General features: G+C 42.6%; 1 protein-coding gene across 10 annotated transcripts in view; it reads right to left on the bottom strand.

Moving 5' to 3' along the window:
• ZNF536 (zinc finger protein 536) overlaps positions 1 to 21,672 on the bottom strand; it is a 334,254-nt gene that overhangs the window by 160,795 nt on the left and 151,787 nt on the right. For all 10 annotated transcript variants that reach the window (XM_054078961.1, XM_054078965.1, XM_054078962.1 and 7 more), the window contains one exon: positions 16,459 to 18,630. In XM_054078961.1, coding sequence (XP_053934936.1) covers positions 16,459 to 18,628 — 2,170 coding nt within the window. In that variant the 5' untranslated portion in view covers positions 18,629 to 18,630. The remainder of the gene's footprint in view (positions 1 to 16,458; positions 18,631 to 21,672) is intronic.

The raw sequence follows: 21,672 nt of genomic DNA, 5'->3' as shown, positions 1-21,672 counted from the left end.
AAAACCCCACTGTCCATATGCACCAACAGCCACTAAAGTACTGAAAACATCTCCTGGATTTCATGGCCCACTGGGCTGATCCAGAATGCTAATCCGTACAATACACAGAGTAAGCAAACTGCGCTGGATTGGAGAACTCCGAAATGCCATCTCAACAGTTCCTAATTTACCTTTTAGGGTCCAAAGCAGGGGCCGAGATCTGCACTCTGTGCTCCCACCATCTTTCGGGTACCGCAGGTGCCAGCCACGGAAACTCCGTTGAGAGAAAATCAAGTATTTCTCTACTTAAAATAATGTGATTTAAATATATCTGATCTCCTCCTTTATCTCTGGCACTCCTGAAAGGCGATGTCAGGATTTGCATTCAGGATGCTGACCAATAATGTGCGTTTTAACTTACTGTGGCAAATAAAACTTTGTGCCATATGGCTGATTAGAGATATTCTCTCTCTTTTTCTTCGCTCTAAACAGCTGGGTGAGTAACAACAAGGCAAAGACAGTCAGCAGCTGCACACTGTTATCATTGCTTTGATACTGCTAGAAGGAATCTAAGCCTTCCACAGGTATGCACCTGAGATTAGAGGCAAAGAATTTTCCTCTCTAAATATGAGAGGAAACAGCTAAGGGAGTTATAATTATGTTTTACAGGTGTCATCAGAACAATGCTTCCAAATTTTACCCAGAACAAACATACTCTTTTTCTATTTCGTGATCGAATTTTTCAAAGGCCTTCAGGGAAAAGATATTATTGTACAAAGGCAACAACAGTGAGTAAATAAGTATAAAGGCAAACACTTCTACTGCAGACTTCCCAACTTTATCTATTTCACCCATGCAACTTTAGTAGTTATCCAATAGGATCTGCAAACAGAGCATTAACTGTTCCAGCTCTGTGTTTGATTACTGTGTACCAGGGATTCCCAAGCTGGAATTTCACCGCACCACCACAGCTGGCAGAGCCCTTGTTGGTAATCGGAGGAGAATTAACGAGCCACATGGCTCTGGCTCCTCATAAGTCAAAAGGGTAATGGCTGTAGGAACTTCACCTAAAATTGCCTTCTGTGCAACCGGTGTGTTAGTGGCAGCAGGAGTGCCTGGTCTGGAGGAGTCAACTCCAGCTGAGAGTAGAAGAACAAACTTGAAACAACAGGTAGAAGATGCTGCATAAGTGAGGAAGACTATGGACACCACTCTGGGCCACGCAGCTCTTGTGTCACCTCACTTCCACCATCCCATCTGAGCAGGAATGTAACTCATACTTCTGAAGGGGAAATGTACTTGCTACTCTATTAGGTATATATTATATAATATCTATATAATAAATAATAATATAATAAATAACATAGCGTAAATATTATTTAATATTAATATATACACAAACAATATTATAGTCAAAATATTAATATTAAATAATATATTGTATATTAATATAGTATGTAATATATAATATAGTGTATATAATGCAATTAAATATAATATTACATAATAATATAGAAAATATTATTTATGATAAATAATATTTATTATATTTTAATAAATAACATATACAATAAATATTAATTATTATCAAAAACAAACCAGCCCCATCTCTCAGAAGCTGCTGTGGTCACTGAGTTGTTTATGAGCCCCCCGCAGCCGTGTTTGCTCCTTTCCCGGGAAGGTCAGTGACCCCACCTGTGGACTGCAGGAAGGCAAATGGGCATTTTCAGTTTTCTCCTACAGGTTTTTGTGTTTGGAGATAATTGGGAGAATTTTCCCAGCTTCTCTGGCTGTCTGTGTTCTTCTTTCTACATTACGTAAGTGCATGGGAGGAACATTTCACGATTAAAGAGAACACAATATCTTCAAGAAAAGTTATGTTTTAGTTTGCACGCTCAAGCATTTACCAAGGCTTTAAAATTATCCACATGCAGTCATCATACTAAAACTCCCCCTGGAGCTCTGTGCCCAGTCAGGGAAGAGAACGGGGAAAGCTCATAATAAATGACTTGTGGAACAACACCAATCGAAGGAGTACCCGCACAAATCTCACTGACAGCTACACGTGAGCTTTTCTCACATAACTCATGGACACAAAAACCAGAATCTATTGCATCCATAAGGTTTCCAGCTAATCAGGGAATGCCAATTACAGTGCAGTGCTAATTGTGGTCTTTGTGAATATCGAAGGTCTTTTTCTATGCACACACATACATTTTTAAGACAGAAACCACCCTTTCATTGTTGGAAAGCACCTAGAAATCTCTGGACACTACTCTACCAGCAGCTGGGTTATTTTTGTTTACATTCAAATTACTGTACATGGCTATTGTTGCTAGGTAGGACCTGGCTTCCAGCATTGTAGCTGCGATGGCTGAGGTCTGGGCTGGACTAAGAAACAAGCAAGAATTCAGAGGTGAAAATTACCTCTGTGGGGGTGGTTTGTATTTGTTAATGCCTCTTAAAATTATCTTGGATATTTGCTTGAGCAACGTATTGCCAGTCTCTGCTCTCCAGGCATCCTCGCACTTGTACTCTTGTTGCTTTTCAAGTTCAGTGTCACCAAGATACTTTCAGGCAACAGATCATCTAATGAAGAACAATACGATGTCAGTGGGTAATGACTTCTTGAGGAAAAGAGTGATGTTATTCAGCAATACAAAGAGACAGTCTCACTTTCTTCTCAGATAACAACTCGGTAATGAAAGATTGTTTAGAGGCAAAGAGCAAGTGAAGGGAATTTAAAGGGCTGTAGCAACTAGAGTTGTAAAAAACCCCAAACCCCCACGTTTTAAACATTAATACAGATAAAGCCACTGATTTTGTTTCTATTGACAGGAAATTAAAAAGTAAACACAAAAATTCAGATGAGGATTTAAAAAAACATTACCTGGTGACAGCCACTGAAGGAAGGAGTCTCTCTCAAAACACCACATTTACAGAAGAGCAAGAACAATGATCACTACACTCCAACTCACTGTGCAGAACTCACACCTGGTGTGACTGATACAAACACAGCAGATCACACAATCATAAACCGTTTGATTGGGAAAGACCTTTGAGATCTTTGAGTGCAACAGTACCTGTCCACTACTAAAACACATCCCTTAGCATCTCGTCTATCTGTCTTTTAAAACCCTCCAGGGATGGGGACTCCACCACCTCCCTGGGCAGCCTCTGCCACTGCCTGAGAACCCTTTCTGTGAGGAAATTTTTCTTAATATCTAATCTGAACCTGACCAATGGATAAGACGCACAGACCACTTACATCAAGAAATGCCTCTTGTAGACATTTGACAGACAAATAATCATGGAATAAGACACAGGTAGGAAAATGCCACAGGCAATATACCAACAATATTTGACCAAAGTTTGCTAAAAACATTAAAAATATCTGTATTTTCCCAAAGCGTCAGCCTTAAACCCTTACTAACAACTCAATGTCACAAATCAAACTTGCTGTGGCGCAGCTGACGGGTGTGGTGCGCCGCCGAGGACCTGCGTGTTCCTGGGCTCCTCGCTATCCTCTTCTTGCTCCCCGCAGGGCCAAGCCAGGCTGGGTCCCGTTGCTTGGAGAGGGAACTTCCCGCTCCGAGGAGCTTTAGAATTTGGCTTTATGAATCAAACAGCATTAGAAGTTTCGAGCTGAGAATGGTACAGGAGCGCACCTTAACCCCCATGAGATGCACAGTGGTCAGGCAGCATCAGGAACGCTTGAAGTGCACTTGCACTGTACTTCTTCCTACGCTTTACGCCCGAACAGTGCTAAACATCTGTACTGTAAATGCAAATCGGGTCCAAATCCCTGAAAATCTGTGTATTTTTTAATTCACTAATGCCACCAGCGCTCCACATGCAACGAAAAGATGGTCATTACAGAAAGATGCCACGGGCCATTTTTAAATAGAATCCATTTACATTTGCCAGAGTCTTATTGCCAGTCTTGGTTTTGTTTTTAAGTAGTGCTAAATAGTCGCTTGGGAAAGCCTGTTATGTACAAACAGTGCACACACAAGCTTAATTCTTCAGCAACTTCAGACAGAAGTGTAAAATGCAAGCTGGAGTCCAAAGGCAAGGAGGTGGAGCTCCAGTAAATCTGATGCAAAGCCTAATCTGTCTTTTGTCTGTACAATCTGTGGAATATTTGAAAGGGAGGCAAACATGCCAGTGAACAACGCATGTTACTCGTCTCAAGGGAAGTTGTGAATTTTCTTCAGCCCCTCCTGACCCGGATAACCAAAAGGAGACCTTACAAGCCAAATACTTCAGGGTAGGTCATCTATTTCTACATCTCTCTCCTTGCATACAGGCCGCACTCAGCTTATCGGCGGAACGTTCTACAAATGGGAACAGACTAAGGCAATGCTAGGTGCAATATTTATGTCAGTAAAACTATTTCTAATGCTCCTTCAGCACACACCCTGTCTCAGAAGGCAGTGGAGTAGATGGACAGTTCTTGCGGTTCCCTAAGGGTCTGAAGCGCAATGCCTCTTTGCTGGTGCACAATCTCACACGTTCCTAAAAGGAGCGATGTTACCGCTGTTGGCACCACCACAGGCTGGCAAACCTGGTGAGCTGAGCATTAGCTGCCCACCAAGACTGATCAGCAGTGCAGGACAGGGCCACACTGACAAAAAGCCAACAAGGGACCTGGATGACTCCTGGTTAACACTCCAGCCCTCCTCATTTATACTTCAGAAGATGATATTAACTGGTATTAGAAAAGAGAACGACTCTGTTTTTACTTCATAACTTAACTTACTACATCCTTAACCATCACAAAAATAAAATAAAAAAATAACTATAAAGCTAGACAGCAAAATAAAATGCATAAAATAAACACCTACATAATAACTATTACACACTCAACAGCTCAGTCATCCCTCCACGGTATAAATGTCAACTGATGTTCATATTATCCCTTAGAGAAAGAGTCCACCTGTCCCACAATTTTCTCAAGCAGGATACTCATTTTCTGGTGGCATTTTGAAAGTAGAACACATTATGCTTTCAAGCTTTTGACTACAGTTACAACCTATTTCCTTTAATCTCTGATCTTCAGTATGGTTCCACATGTGGAGCCGAGAACCGGCTTTATGTATTTGATTAAGTATGGTTAAAGATACAACTAAAGAAGCTGCTTTGTGCCCATAACATAAGGAAATGCCATAACACAATCAGCTCAAAGGTTAAGGTTTGTTTCGCGTTTTTTTTCATTTTCCTTCAAGAATCTACAGAATTCTTTTAAATACATCCAATGACTTTCCCAGTGTTTCTATTTTACCGCCTAATCATCAGTGACTGCTTTGAAATTCACTAAATGAAACCCAGTGTCAGAAATTATCTTAAAGAGTCTACCTGACTTCGTTTTTTTAAACCTGCCCTTTTCTGTATTTATTCTCAGTACAGTAATCTTCATTTTCTTTTTGGTTTTTCTCCTATGGATCTTTCTGCAAACAGAGCAACAATGAGGACACACAGTTTTGAAACACTGCCTTCTGTGTTTGCCAAAATTTACTCCACAATTTAAGAAAGCCCTCTGCTACTCAACGCCTGCTATTTTCTTTGGCCAAGGAATCTTTTTAAATTCTGACTCGAGTTGTGAAACCCCAGCTGATGAGCAAGCACAGTAGTGTAGCACATCGAGGATTTAACTTTAAAAAGCTTGCCATGTTTTTTAGGCTCACTGGCCTCATCAAGCTAAATTCAAGTCAGCGGTGCTTTTAAATATACGTCAGGAAGTAAAAAATACAGAAATGTCTAATCAATCAGAATTCTCTCAACAGAAGCTGTAGGAGCTTAATGCCAGGCAAGGGCAGCAATAACTAAAAGCCCCTAAGGCAACATCATCGGACAAGGATGCACCCACCGACCTTCTGACTGTGGCACCTGAATGTACAGCTGGACATCCGCCTTCCACCAGAAAACTACACTGTACTATATTCAGTTCTGCTCAAGTCTGCCCAGTAAGAGTTCATTTCACATACTTTTGTGGAGAAATAAAATCAAACCAGTGCCCTGCACGCTCAGTTTCTCCATTGCCTTGCACAATTGTTTCTATTTCTGCCAAACACATGTAAACCAGCACAAAGTGCTGCTATTCTAGCGTGTCTTTATTTCCCACCCGCTGCGCAGAGGTGTAAATGATGACACACCGTGCATGGGAGCGGGGAATCAGGCCCCACATTGTCTGAAGATAGATTAGCACGGGCTCCCATGAAAGGAAAAGCAAGGACATTGCAACCACTGAGGAAAAGAACAATAACGTTTTTCATTGATAATGCTATACATGTTCTTAGTAATGAGTCTCTCTCTCGACTCACTCTAAGTAAAGCAATTGGCATGTTCTTTAGATAGAGCAACAGTACAAATACAGCTGTGTATATCTGACACACAAGCGTTTGATTTTGGACTTGCTGAATGTTCACATAGTTGATGAGATCACTTCAGTGTCGCTGCCCATAAAAAACAAGGTATCTGCAGCATGCCTAACCCTGGTATTAATCACCCTCCTCAGCAGGCTGAGAACCTGCACCAGGGTCACTCCTGCACATCTTTTCTCGCCCTAAGATACGTGTGCAAAAAATTGTTATTGACCACAGGGGAACTGAGAGGAGAATGTCTGGGAATTGATGGGCACCAATTGTCCCCACAGCTGTGAGTTCTTCAGTTCTGGCTGCTGCAAACGTGGTTTCAGGTCCTTTCACAGTTCTTTCAGTGCAAAAAAACCCAGGGACTATTCCTTGGTGCTATTTCAGCAGTCTCACTGGCTTCAGTTTCTCCCGCCATGTTCACAGCTACTGAACTTGTCGCTCATATGAAGAGTGAGCGTGGAGCAAGAAACCTATATATTACCTATTACCTAAAAAGTAGGACCAGATGACCCCTGAGGTCCCTTCCAACCTGGCATGCTGCGATTCTGTGAAAGGCACTGTAATCCCACCATCAGATGCTCTCTTCAATACAGACAGACTTACCATCTCAAGGTTTAACACAGAAGGTACGACACGTTGTGTTCTGGCAGAGGAGACAGACATGGATTTCCTTGTACAAAAATTATTTTTTATATCTTTCTTTAGGCTGCAATTCCCAGCTAACACTGCTCTACCGCACTGCCCATGTCATATCCCTTTGTCCTTCCAGCGTCAGTAAAGTGAGTTTGGAACCAGCACACTGAAGGATAAGGCTTAAAAGAAATAGCCAATGAAACAGTAATATAAAGAGTTCTGTATTTGTTCTCTACTACCGCTTCTCCTTTTCAGTAAGGTCTACTTTCATTCCTTACCCCTCTCACAAAGAAAGTTCATTATATTTACACTGTAGTGGTCACCACCCCGAAGTCAACACTTACACATAGTTACCAGATAGCAGCATCTGAGCCACCACTATATTATTTCTACACAGAATAGGAAATAACTGTGGTGACCCCAATACCATTGTGTGGTAAATGTGGCTGCGTGTTGACTTAATGTTCTTCACTGTACTGGCATCATAATTATGTTAAGAAAACAAATAAAATTAGAGAATAATAGAATTCTTGATAAACTCCTCCCCTTCAGATCTCACTGCCTACTTTTTCAGTGGCAGAATAGCACGGAAAATATTAATCATAACAGATATCTAGCTGATCAAAGATATATGCAGACGCATAAGCCCAGATATCTATATCCATACAATTAAAATGAAAGCATTGGAATATACAAAAGAATAGCAACTGTCAACTTCCACCTCTGTAACTTTACGTATATAGAATCATAGAATGGTTTGGGTTGGAAGGGACCTTAAAGATCATCTAGTTCCAACCCCCCTGCCGTGGGCAGGGACATCCCACTGGATCAGGCTGCCCAAGACCCATCCAAACTGGCCCTGAACACCTCCAGGGATGGGGCAGCCACAACTTCCCTGGGCAGCCTGTTCCAGTGCCTCATCACTCTCACGGTGAAGAAATTCTTCCTAATGTCCAGTCTAAATCTGCCTCTCTCCAGTTTACACCCATTTCTCCTGGTCCCATCCCCTTTACGAATAGCCCCTCTCCAGCTTTCCTGTGGCCCCCTTCAGGTACTGGAAGGTCACTATAAGATCTCCTCTGAGCCTTCTCTTCTCCAGGTTGAACAACCCCAACACTCTCAGCCTGTCCTCGTATGAAAATGGCATTCTTAAGCACCCATCTATTTCCATTAATAATCAAAAAGGTTCTGTTCTTTCCTTGAATTCCCTTCCAAATGATGAAAAATGACTGTTTGCTTTTCCTTGGTTCACAGAAATCTCTGAATCACCTTTTGGTCTCAGTCAGATCATACCTTCAATTCCATAAATCTCCCAGGAAAGCCTGAAGTATTTAGGAGGGATGCGCAGGACATCTCAGAAAGTCTTTTTACATTTCTTCTGTTCCTCCAAATAGTGTTGTTAGGTCATTAGAAGGGAAAATTGTGCAGTCTTTGCTAAATAGGTTACTCCCCTTCCTCGGTGCTAGGTAAGATGTGAGCAGCTCAGTTTTCAGTTACATTAGCCTATGAGATATATCGTAAGCCATTCCTAAAAACCAAATGGAGAGGACACCAGGAAAGAGAGACATGAGGCAAGCACAGCTAGAACTCAAGGTGAGAATGAGCAGGAATCCCAGTTGAGAGAGTACAAATTATAAATCATGCTTTCAGACATCTTTCCAAAACGCATTAGAAAAAGAACTGGCGGTAACTCTGTACATTTGGTATAATCTCTAACAAGGGAGACACCTCACTCTAACATGGCAGCATCTCTGTTGCTCCAGGAAGATGAGAAATGAGTGCAAAACCCGAAACACAGCCCAGAAGCCCCATCCTTACTTCTGCCTCGGACTCTTCCATGTTTAAACAAAGTCCAAAACACAGTGACTTCACAGTGCCCACTCAAAGTCTCTGTTCATGCTGGATGATAAAGTTTAAGGCACAAGAAATATGGAAAACAGTCTAGAAATATCCAGTGTGTTTTATAGTGGGACAGAAAGGAGTGTCATTTAGTGACGAATGGAAGGAAGAATGGAGGGAGGAGAAGCCTGCAGAAGCCAAGCTGGCACCATGGCACAGCTGTGCTCACCCCAGCTGGGGCCTGGTCAGATCCTACCACGGATCTTTCCATCCACCAACCATGCCCAGCCTTCCTTCCCACCTTCTCCGGGATGTGGGAGGCGGGTGGGGAGGATCTGGGACCCCAGGCCCAACACGGGCTGCATGCCTCAGGTGGAGCTGCGGTACTGGAGGCGTGTTGGTTCTTCAGGGACTTAGGCTGTCCATGAGTGAGCTCCGAGGAATGTCACACTCCACGCCGCGTGATCACGGTGCACAAACACAAAATACCACACTGGTATTTCAGTCTTTTCTTGGACCTCTGCCTAAGGTTTCCTTCCCCCTCTTCTTCCCCCTCACTTTTAATAATACTCATTTATATGCCAGCCTGCAAAACTGTCGCTGAGTGTCTGGGTGTTATTTGGACCCCAGAGTAACTGTTTAATACATTCTGAGGCTATCTAAACTGCAGCTGGCCTAGACAGAAAGATCTTTGGAAGCACAAGTAGGAAACCTTGGTCTTCAAAAAAAGGGAGAAGAGCATTAAGTTGGTGCAGTCAACCAGATCAAGCCAATACCAGAGGAGATGCCATAAGCTCAGTCTGGGATTGCTACGGACAAGGGTGAAGGGTTGATCTACAGGTGGGAGCAGTGCTGGTCAAAGACTCCTTAAGCTCCACATGAGTGTCACCAGCTGATGCAGGTACAAGCTGATGGACAGTGATGGCCCTGCAACAGGTCCTTGTATGGAAACTGAGGTGCAGCTATTGCACAGGCATAGAATGGACCAGAATTCCCACCTCTGTTTTCACTCAAGGGCTCTCTCTGCACCCCCTTGTGCAGCTGGAAGAAATACCAACCATGAGACCAAGCCAGTCTGCATAGCAGGGCTAGTGGGGAACAGAAGTTCGGTACTGGCAACTGCTCGTGCTTTCCCTGCTGTCAGGATCTGAACAAATCCTTTCCTGCACTGATTAGCAAGGCTTGCAATGCACTTCCATTTGGCCTCAAGGAGACGAGGCTTACTTTTATTACCAAACCAGTAGGCTAGAGATGCAGCAGTCTCTATTTTGAAGTTCTGGAGAGACTTGCTTTTATACTGACCAATAGTAAAGAAAAATTTCAGATGGGAGTGACAGCAGTGCCTTGGGAAATGATGAGAGCCCCATTTCCCTGCTCTGCAGGGACAGCACTTCAGGCCACCAGGGATGCCCATTTCTTTATCCACATGCACCTGTTTTACTAAGAGAACGGGTTATGTATTTTTGGCCAAAGAGGGCACCAAGGCAGGGTCAGGAAAAACAATTAAATTTAGATGCCCAAACCAGCGCCAGAGTTGCTGGAGAGGCAACACTGGCTTGGGCTGGCCAGCAGGTCTCCCCACACTGTGCTAGATCCCACTGTAATAATTTAATGGTGCCCCTATAGCCCGTGAGAGCAGCCTCAACAAACATGCAGAAGCAACCTATAAGTGACTGAAACACAATGGAATTCATCAAAGTCTCAGTGTGTCAGAGTGAACAGAGTGAACAGAGGAGAACCAGAGAGTTTGGAATAGGTTCCCATCTGGGGTCTCATCTAAGCTTAAACTCTAAATGTATTATTTAATTCTTAAATGAAAACAAGCATCCCTTCAACGTAGCCGAGAGCTGCCCTGATAATAAATACATGGTCTCATACCATCATTTACAATCCTGTTCACCCGGACACACACATGCACACACAGAGACCACAATCTGAAGGCTAAACATAAAACTGTGATTCAGCCTTTTTTTCCCAGTAATTAAAACCACATTTTCTTTGTGATTATCAGTACCAACAGCGCATATTACCTGAACAGGTAGGTCATCAGAGGTGGGACAGAGAAGCAGTCTGCAGCCTTTCCTTCGTGACAGGACTTGGGCATCTGCCTTGCTCCATATCCCCTGTGTCCCCTTCCAGAGGTCACAAAGACAAGACAAAGAGGTGCTTTCTTATTTTCTTTGCACAGTGCCCTTTTGCCGCTGTTCCTCACAACAGAGCACAGCCTGACAGTAGCAGTGTTGGGGCTAATTCCATTATTTCACTGGTGTTCATGGAATTGATCCCAGATTTGTAGCAACACACCTATAAATAAAACCTAGCCCTTCCAACATCATTAATTAATGTTATGACATCAAAAGATACTTAGCTATAGCACTTCTACTAGTAAAATAAGCCTCTTAAAGTTGCTTTTTATGTTTTGAAGTGAAAGGAAATGAGTCTGCAATTAAGCCAGGGTGAAAAGGAAGGGGAAAAATAATAATAATATAAAGAAACAGATTTGGGGCCACAGTGATGATCCCCACAAGTAAACTCTGACCTTTCAGCGGTGATGGCAATTTAGGGCGTTATGTAAGAGGAAAAGCTGACTCTCTGCCAGGTTATTAGTATAGGCCTGCACCCACAGCAGCTTTGCTGTAAGCACTTTCCCAAATGTCTGGATGTACACAGCTTTAATACACACAACTCAAGCTTCTGTAAATCTCTTACAAACATGGAGCAGCATGTACAGTATTCCGTATCAGGGATTGAAAGGCTGCATATGGTGCTCAGTTATAACAGCTGAGCTTTAAAAAAGTGCGGCTTTGTGTCTTGCTGAACCTGATACCAAATGAGGCCAACAAAGACAAAAAGGAGAAAAGCAAAGTGGAAGAAAGGCCGGAAGAGAAAATGCCGATATGGAGCAGAATTTCCACAGTAGGAGCTGTGCGTGGGGTGACAGCTCAGCAAAGCGCTCGCCGCCTGCGACTCCCGAGCTCAGTACGGGCACCTCTGGCAGAGGGCAGAACACCTTCAGCCAGGGAGGGGGAATAAGGTGTTCCCCCCACTGCCTGCGGCCCTGCTCGGCACAGACAAACCAGAATACCTGCCCGAGGAGCCCTCGAGGCACCGGGCAAACTGGGGACAGAAACCATGCTTTTCTGTTGTTTCCACACTCATCCCATCTGAGAGATTAATCCTTGAGGTGGAAAGAAATGCTGGAAGGAAACGGGAAGGCGGGCTTGAAAGCAGATTTCCCTGGAAGCGCCTAGAAAGTTTTACTTTCTCTTTCCTCAGCTGCTGAGGCTTTTCTGCTGCTCCTCAGCCAACTTCGCACTCCTCCCTTCCCAGCCCCCTGTTGCTGCCTGCCATCCCACAGCTCCACTAGAAAGTTTGGCTTTTGCAGCACGAAGCAGCTGGGCCAAGCTACCAGGGAATGATAATGACCTCAGAAATCTGCTGTTAGCTCGACAACAATAGGGTGCTCAGTCTAGTGGAAAATTGTGTTCATCAGCTAACTCTGCTCAGTTACTAATTGACATTGCCAAATATTTTAAGAACAATTGGAATGCACAAGCAAAAAAATGAAGATCTTAATCCTCAGACAAATTTTTTTGCCTGTTTTGTTCGCATGGAGCAGTTGATGCCTATCACTGAGAAGAGAAAGCAATAAAAAGAAAGGAGGAGGAAGAAAAATACAGAAAAAATGAAGAAAGAAAAAGAAAGAGGAAAGGTAAAAAGAAAAAAGAAAGAGGAAGAAAAAGAAAGAAGACGACAGGAAGAATAAAAAAGAGTATCGTATCGCTGTCTTTCCTCTGTCTGTGCAACAGTGCCCAGCACAAAAGCTTTTTATGTGTTCTGTCAAAGGACATAAATATGGGCTGAAACTCAGTGTTTAATAAAGGAAGGCTCTTCCATCCCCCCTCTCCTTGAGCTCCCCAAAAGAAGGCTGAAAGATCCCAAACCAGCTGATCAAACACACTACGCCAAAGTCAACAGGAGATGCTGCACACAAGAATAAGTGGTTATATCTAACAGTATTTTATTTTCTGTTTTTAATCTCCGTGCTTTCCATTGATCATAGAACTTGGCCTACTTTATTTAATGAACTGGAGGGTCAGTGCATTCAATTACCCCTTTCATCCTATCAAGACTTCAATTATCCCCACACCAAAATTATAGGAAAACGCGGAAGGTACTGCCCTGCTGGATATAATGAACAGTATCATTTCTTACTACATTAAGTTTTAATTATTCCATGCATTAATTCCTAAGCAAAACCTGTATAAATACAACTTTTGTTTAAAGTATGAGGTCTAGAAAGAAGGCCGGGCAGGCAGCCCCGCGTTGCTGAGTTTCTGCTGAGATGCTGCACAATTCATTTCCAAAGCGTGCCTGCGCCGGGCCGGGCTCAGGCAGCGAACACCGCCACGGACACACGGACAGCACCGTCTGCATATGGAATAGCGTGTGCAGGCACATATTTGTTACAGCAGTTTCCCTTTGTGTCGTATGTGGAGACAGAAATGACATTTATTTGACTCTCTCATAATTTCACACAAAAGTAAACAAACCCCAAGATAAAACAATGCAAAACCCAGGGAAATGATCTGTGTGACTAGTTTCGCTCCGTTCTGTTAGAAAATATGACCTCTCAATTTGTCAAAGGTCCTAGTTTTAGCAGTTGATCTTAAGCTTAGTTCTCAGCAGTTTGGAGAGCTAAAGAACAAACACATTTTCTGGTTCACTGGAGTCATTTTCACATGTTCACTGATTCAAACATTCTTTTACTCACATAACAAACAGCTGCATACCACATTAGCCCAGCCAGTGACAGTCACACATCTCTGCAATAACTGTTTGATTGCAAACTTGACCCTTTCTTCTTCGCAGCCTGAGCTAGACATTTTTAAACAGGCACTCCATTCCCAATCCTCCTTTGCAAAGAATTACATCAGATAACAAAGCCTTCTCTGCCACTCATTGTAAGCCTTCTTCTGGAGATCTGTTCTAAGAGGCACTGTGTAAAAAGGTTTTTATGATGAATTCAGAACTACTATCATGTTAAGAGCACCAATTTATAAAGAAGAATTCATTGGTTAAGATCTGAAAAAATAGTTTCTCAGGCCCTACTGACCCAGTTTTCAACAAAAAAGAATCAAGTGATGCAAATTAAGTTTTGAGACATTGTTATGCGGTCTGAGAAATTCGCAAAACTGTGTTTTGCAGTTATTTCTTAATAGAAGATTCAATGACTACTTAATTCTCCTCTACGCGAAAAGATCTGATTTCTTTATATTCTACAGGTTTATTTTTCACAGGTAGTGATAAAATACACACTTGACAAGGATGAAAGTTCCAATAGCAACCTGGCAATAACACTTAATTTTAAAGTACTAAAGAATACTTAGATTTTGTTCTGGAAAAATGCGATCCTCTCTTCCTTTCATCTGATAAAGAAGTTATAAAAATGCACACACTCGCCACAATAGGATATTCGACACGGAGAGCCTCTCTAGATTTACTAGGAACAGACTAAAGGAAACAGTCGGATATGAATATAAAAGGTCTGGTTTTCTTCAGTAGAGAGGAACGTGCTTCTAGCAACTGTCACTGCACATATTTTGCTTTCATTTTCTTCTGCTTCGATATAAATGCATCAGGTGTGAAAACAGAAGCTTTAAACAAATTGTCCTTTAAGTTAAAAACAATGTTAAGTTAGTGGTCAGGGAGTGAACACCACTGCGGCATTATCTCCTGCCTCTGAAGACAGGAGAAGCTTCCCACAACAATACATTTAATGAACCAGAACGCTCGGAATTAAAGTTTTCAGGGCACTCAAAACACACCAACTTTCACATGCCTTGTTTTGAATCCTCTTCAGTCTCTATCAGCTCAACCTCCCTCAGAAGACTCTGGGGCTCCTTTTTTTTTCCCCAAACTTTTCCAGACAGCCCTGGAAGGCTCTGTACAGAATGTAAATGATTTCAGGATCTTTTATTTCCGATCGCTCTATGGCATCGCAAGACAAAAGTGACGCTTTCTATATTAAAGAGGAGCGTCCTGCCTCTCTCCCTCCCTCCCTCCCTCGCCAACGTGTAGGGGCTTTAAAAGTGAAAGTTAGGAAAATAATCTTTATCCTGACACATTTTCAATCCTCTTAAAAGCACCTCAAGAACTATATACAGTATGAAATTAGCTCTCGCCTGTTCCCCTTGTTCCTACACAGTTTTCTAACGCGCCTCACCAGTAATAAATCGTCAATGAGGCTGTGACTCAGAGAGCAGACAGTGCGTTTCATGGGTATTTAAACAACAGCATTAACTACTATAGGAATCTGTGGAATGTGGAGTGCAGATTTATGTGTCTTAACAATTTCTTTACTGGTTTGCAATAAGCCAGCAAACTAACACTTTATTTTTATATTAATTTGGCCTCAGAAGTTGAGAATACTGGAGCATGACAAGAACAACAAAAATAAACTGGCATGTACTTAATAACTGTAACAGCGACTTGCCTCCGACACTAAAATATTCATCGAAACTGGGGGGAGGGGGGGGGGAGGAAACCTAAAAAGAATTACCCTCCCCAGCCTGCTCCCAGCTCTTTAACAGTGGGCAATGTAATGCCTTAAGGTGCCTCAAACTGTCTTTCATTTTCTAGACTTAATGGCTGATTGCAGAAATCAATGTTGCCATTAGTAACAGAGTATTTGTTATGGCATGATTTCCTCTGTTGTTAGGCTTGCAGAATGATTACAGTATTAGTGAGGTGCTTTCTTTATAAAGGGCTGAAGATATAACTTTCAATTTACTATCCATTAGTAAGTGACTTTGGAAATATAGATGAGGCCAGAAACCTTACCTGGAGATTTTATCCCGGTAGTCACAGGCTGGCAACTTTAAAAATCATACCAGGAAGCTCAATATTTTACAGAAATCCCCAGTGAAATATTATCTGTGTGGTTATTTAATACACAGCAAGTTAACATGACACGCAATGGAATTAAAACATTTCAGTCCAATTTCTGTTTTTCTTGTACTTTCAAGTAGATGTGGATTATGCAGAAGGCTTCATGCATGTTACAATGTGCACATAAATGAAAAGATTGTCAAAGAGTTAGCGTATGTCGTTTGGAATCTCTTTTTAATCAGTCCAGTGGCCAAGTACAACTCTCAGCTCAGTACCTGTTATGGTTGCGGGAATAAGGGCAATAGGCCGGGTTGGCCAACGTGCTCTTTATGAGGCATCTTTCTTCACCCTTTTGCACAGAGGACATGGAACGATCTCAAGGGACACACCATGAATAGAAGAGGAGGGGAAAAACCGCCTTCCAAAAGCTGTAGGCAGAGGCCCCAGAGGCGACATTGCCACTGGTGACTGTAGAGACTCTGCACGCTGCTGCTGGAGGGGCGGCAGCGCGACAGCGCAAGGGCTGGGAAACCTGCCCTTGGCGGGGAGAAAAGGGTGAGCCGAGAATTAACCTCGAAGGCACTGCTGGAACCCAAACACAGATGTTCTGGCATGTAACACCACGTCCCTGTGGACCGCCAGGAAACAATCGAACAAGAGAATGCATAAACTACTTTGCTGCTGCGATCTCAAATAGAGCTACGAAGCTTTCAGTGCTGAGAGGGAAGGAGAAGTTTCATACCTGAAGAGGAGGGTGAGGAAGGATGTGGGCTGTCCTCCTGGGCACTCCCCGTCTGCGAGAGACCCCCACCTGCTCCACTTTCTTCAGTGACGTTTGAGGACCCTGGTGTTGTTGACCTGCTGACAGACTGAGATTCTTGATCGCTTCCAGACCCACGTCGCTCATCAAGACTACCTTGAATTATGTCATCTTCTCCTTTCCTGTCCCTTTTGTGGACCCTGGAGTGAACGACCACTTGGTGGTATGTTCTAAAAACCCTTCCGCAGTCCGGGCACTCAGTTGGCTTTTCTTTTATGTTTCCATGACTTTGTAAGTTGTAATCGAGTCCCTGGTTCATACCATGTGACAAAAAATCTCTACTGCCTTCTAAAGGGTCTAGTTTGTTTGGCAAGTCTCTCTGATTGCCCATTTTAGTGCTGTGAACCAAATCAGCAGGCATTTTCTGCTTAGAGCCATCTGCTCCTACTAACACATACTCCCGCTTCTCCTTATCAAACATAACTCCAGCATTTGCCAAAGTGTCTTCGTGGCTGCGCTGTATCTGCTGCTCTTTAGACAAAAAGCCATGTTCCATGGCCATTCCCCTTGCCATAAGCTGCCAGGCCTGATAGCTGTTTACTGGATCCATCTCTGCCGCTTTGGCAGCAGCTTGTAACCTTTCTATGCAGCTGGATTTCAGAGGAGGCACCAGATTGAGACAGCCCAATAAAGAATGTTTATCCCCTTCAGCAATACTGTGGCCAATGCCAGAAATGGGCGAAAGGAGCTTCCCCAAGACTTCTTTCTCTTTCATGGGCATGTCTCCTTTGTTGTAGACTTGATTTTGTTCACTTAAACTCACTTTATCAGGAGGAAGAAACCCGCTCTGCAAACATGACAGGTATCTTGAATATAAGTTTGCATGAGCTTCCTGGGACATGCTGCTGATGGAGACAGGTACTTCAGGATCATTAGGAGACTTGTTCTTCACGGATAACTTATTCAGGTGAACTTTCATGTGATTTTTAAGAAACCAAGGCTCTTTGAATCGCCTCCCGCAGATCTGACAGCAGTGTTCAAAGGAATCCTTGTGCTTTCTCATGTGGCCTTTGAGGAACCAGGCTTGGCTAAACACTTGGCCACACACCTCGCAGCGGAACTCATTGGTGGATTGCTCGCCATTCCCGTTGGAGCCCTGGCCCTGTGCCGACTCCGCAGTTATGTGAGCCTTCTCCACGTGGCTGATCAGCTCCTCCTCCTGCGAGGCGGCAAAGTCACACAGGGTGCACTTGTAAGGCTTGTGCAGGATCCTTATGTGCCTGTCAAGCTCTTCTCGCTTCTTAAACTTGCCTTTGCAAAACGTGCATCTGAACCCAGCCGTCTGGGCGACAACTTCTTCTTGGACGCTGACTGGCTTTGGAGAGGGAACGGGGTTTGAAATATCCGGTGTGCTGTGATTAGCCGGCACAGACAAGTTACAGTTGGCGAGAGGCATTGGCTGGGCGTGCGGCTGTGCTTTCACGTCAGGTCGTGGCTGCAGGAGGCTGCTCTTCATCTGTTTGTCCCGAAGGATCGCTCTCTCCTCCAGCTCATGCAAAAGTCTGTTTTCTTCCCGGACTCTTCCACGACCTTTGCCCAGGTTTCCAAGCTTATGGGTACGCAAGTGTATCTTCAGGTTGCCTTTCTGAGCCGCTCTGTGGTCACAGTACGGACACTTAAATGGTTTCTCTCCAGTATGAGTTCGCATGTGTAGCGACAGGATGCTGTTAAATCGAAAGCGCTTCCCACAGAGGGGACATGGGTACTTTCTGTTTTTCCTGGCATCATCCTCTATATCGCTCATCTGAGACATGATCCCTAGGTTTTGTCCGTTTAAGAACTGCTGCAGATCCACACGCCCATTCAAACTGGTGTCAACCTCCCTGTTGAGCTGGTTTGCCAGCAGCGCCATCTGACTGCTGATGGGCTGGTTTGCCATGGACATGTGGCTTTTGTCTTCCAGCGGCACCGACACCTTCTCCTCCGGATTCTGCCTGTTCTGGAGTTCTGGGAAGGCATGGCTGAGCTGGGAAGTGATCTGGTGCAGCTTCTGGCTCATTGAATACTGCCCATTGAGGATGGTGCTGTTGAGATGGGCGTCAGCTTCTGGCACAGCTGAAGAAACACCAAGGCACAAACTAGCTTCCTCCATCTCTGAAAATCAGAAGATATTTTAGATTCAGACTGTGAAGGAGTTACAAGCATTGAATCACTGACGTGCAATTTGCATTTTATGTTTTACCTACTCATAATAATGCAAAGGAATTAGTGTAAAAACAATAAAAAGTGTATTAAATGCCAACTGTGCTGCACAATTCTGATCATACACATGCTTTCACCATTCTGCATGTTTACCAATAACCATTAATTACTATTTTAAAATATGCTACAATTTCAAAATCCAATTATTAGGGACGGGGCAGAGGCTTTTACCACCCTCCTTTTGAAATTGCACCTGTTTACACATCTAAATCTATAGAAAAAGAAACATGATGCATCTCTCCCATTTCTGTTAGAAAAGCCAGCAAAAAAAACCAAAAACAAAAACAGAAATCCATTTGCAACTTTCGGTTCCATTAACCATATTCAATATATTACCCATACTACAATAAGAAAGATAGTTTTATGATTTGACAAAAAAAACGATGGTATGATATTTACTGGTGCACAATAAAACAAGATAATGTTTTGGGAAAAAATAACGTAAAGGACAAGCTTTAGAACAATAAAAGGGATTTTGCTTTAGTCAACAAAAAGTGCAGTAATATCTCATTAAGCTGATTAGTATGCTGCTTAGAAACAGTACTAGGTGCTGTAACACATGATTATAATCATAAAAATCCTTCAGTGTTTGCAAGTAAGCATTAACGAGGTATATTAAATTTTAAGGAGACTGCGACTAGCAGCTTTGTAAACCTCCGAGATTAAGATTTAACCCTTCTGTTACAAAACATTGTTATTTTGCCGATTTGAAACCAAGCCCATCAAAAGGCACATAAATTATCTTCTCACGAGTCTTTTAATTCATCGGTGAGAACCTTCAGGTTTCAGTTCTTAGCAGAATTTGCCAGATTACAGAAGGGATATCTCCATCCTTCGATGGGCAAGACACGTGATTTAAGGCACTTTGATTTGTTCTAAAGAGCTCTCGTATGGAACTAGATAAAACCAATTAAAATCTGGGAAAGGTGTTGTGGAAAGCCTCAACAAGTTTAAGAATTCTAATAACTTTTCTAATACTCAGTAATGACTACAAATTGCACCCACACTCTGTATGCCGCAGGAAATTAGAATTCAGAGCTGTTGGTTAAACACAAGCGCTCCGTTCTGGTCTGCATAATTGTCCACAATAATCTTCTATCCCTGCCACTTCTCTACTCCATACAGAAACAACGTATCTATAAAACTCTGCTTAAAATATAAAGTTTTACATTAATAAGTCTCAAACAGTAAGACGCTATAAGGTTATATTAGAATTTAATTAACATCTGTGTGGTTCAGCAGAGTGATTTGACACTTCATTCACAAGTAAAATTAATGCATTCTATATGTTATTCAATAATTAATTTGGTCAACTTTCTGTCTGGCGCTAGCCAAAAGCATTTATTTGCCATCTTCTACAAAAACTGTGCGCACAGTCCAGGTGGACATTGCTCCTTAGGTCACTTCAGAACGGCCACTCGCTAACTCATTTGAGGCCCAAACCCGGCACATTTAAAATGCACGTAATTGTGCTCATGGGAGTTGTCCGGGAGACTTCAAAGGGCGATCCTGAAAGCAAAGTTCCACACGTGCTTAAGTATTTGAAGGATCAGGGCTGGGGAAAAAAGCATGGGTGGTCTCCAAAGGGAGACCAATTTGTTCCTCTACAGGATGATTGAGATTATGATACAACACAGATCTTGTCAGAAATGAATGGGAAAGTGGGTATTCTTGAGTATTAAAGACCAACAGGAGCTACAAAGTTCTGCTCAGATGTAAAGCAGATCTTCTTCAGAGTTTACCAGTGCCGAGATTCACCTTTCACGTCAGGGACTCGTTAGTTACATGCTCTCAATATCATTATTTATTAAAATATTAATGAGCTAAGGTACATAAAAGGAGGAAGCTTATATCTAGAAGTTTTAGGACTGCACTTCAGTTTAGTTTGCAGTGCCCGATATCCAAAGCCCGTGGACATCGACAAGCCAGGTGCTCACCCAAGGCCACAACGGAAACAAAATGCTCGGTTTCCAAGCGAGTTTTCTGTGCAGACCACAAACATTCAAAATGGGAGAGATGTACAAACACTTTTTACTTTTAAACATTTTGAAAGTTTACTTGTGAAACAAACCAAATTTCATGTTCCGAACAATCCGAGAGCGGCAGGCCTTAGACCTGCACTGCCTATTGTTCACTAAGACCTTGAACACCTCCTTACTGCCTTCCCCAAACAGAAATAATAATAATGATTTCAAAAAATATAAAACCAACCCCAAAAACCCAACAAAACCCACTTTCTGCCTGAATTTCACGTACCACCAGGGTTATTTTTCCTCACCACATTTGAAGAAAGCAAATTGGCCAACAAGAAGATAAAACTAAGAAATGCACTGCGTGTACAGACACATAACATAGAGAGAGGAGGGTTTAGAAAAGCCTTTGTGAATTGTCATTACTCTGTAACAGCTTGAAAAATGCAGCCTAAATTTCATTTCTTCAGTTGACCTCAAAGGGAACTGGTGCCTTTACATGCTCGGGAAGGTTGGGGTAGTTAATTTTAGCATTTTATGCTCTATCGAAGTTTGGAAATGCTGACAGATCCCAGTGGAGTTTATTAATTCTGATGTTTAACCCTAAGCATCAGTTCAAACGTATGGTTATTGGGATTGGGGAGGGGAGAGGGAGCTGTGGTTGAGATTCTAAGTTATTCTGTGGCTCTTTTTCAAAGATAACTTTAATAAAGTAACAACAGCACACAGAGTTGGAATATGATAATTTTTCTGTTTTTTTCTTTTGCTATTTTCTGTCTCTCACAAACATGGACACATCTAATACAGAATATAGATAGGAGGAGTTGGAAAAAAAAAAAAATCAAGACCAAACCCATACCTTTTCATTTAAAAACTAAGAATTCTGGATCAAGCCTGGGGAGCCTGACCCACGCACGCTGATCTTTTGGCATTGGAAATTTTATACATTTTTGATGAAATATGC

This window comes from Cuculus canorus, chromosome 13, assembly GCF_017976375.1.
Source record: "Cuculus canorus isolate bCucCan1 chromosome 13, bCucCan1.pri, whole genome shotgun sequence".
Lineage (NCBI taxonomy): Eukaryota > Metazoa > Chordata > Aves > Cuculiformes > Cuculidae > Cuculus > Cuculus canorus.
Note: the sequence above shows the minus strand (reverse complement) of the source record. Positions and strands in the feature narration are given on the sequence as shown.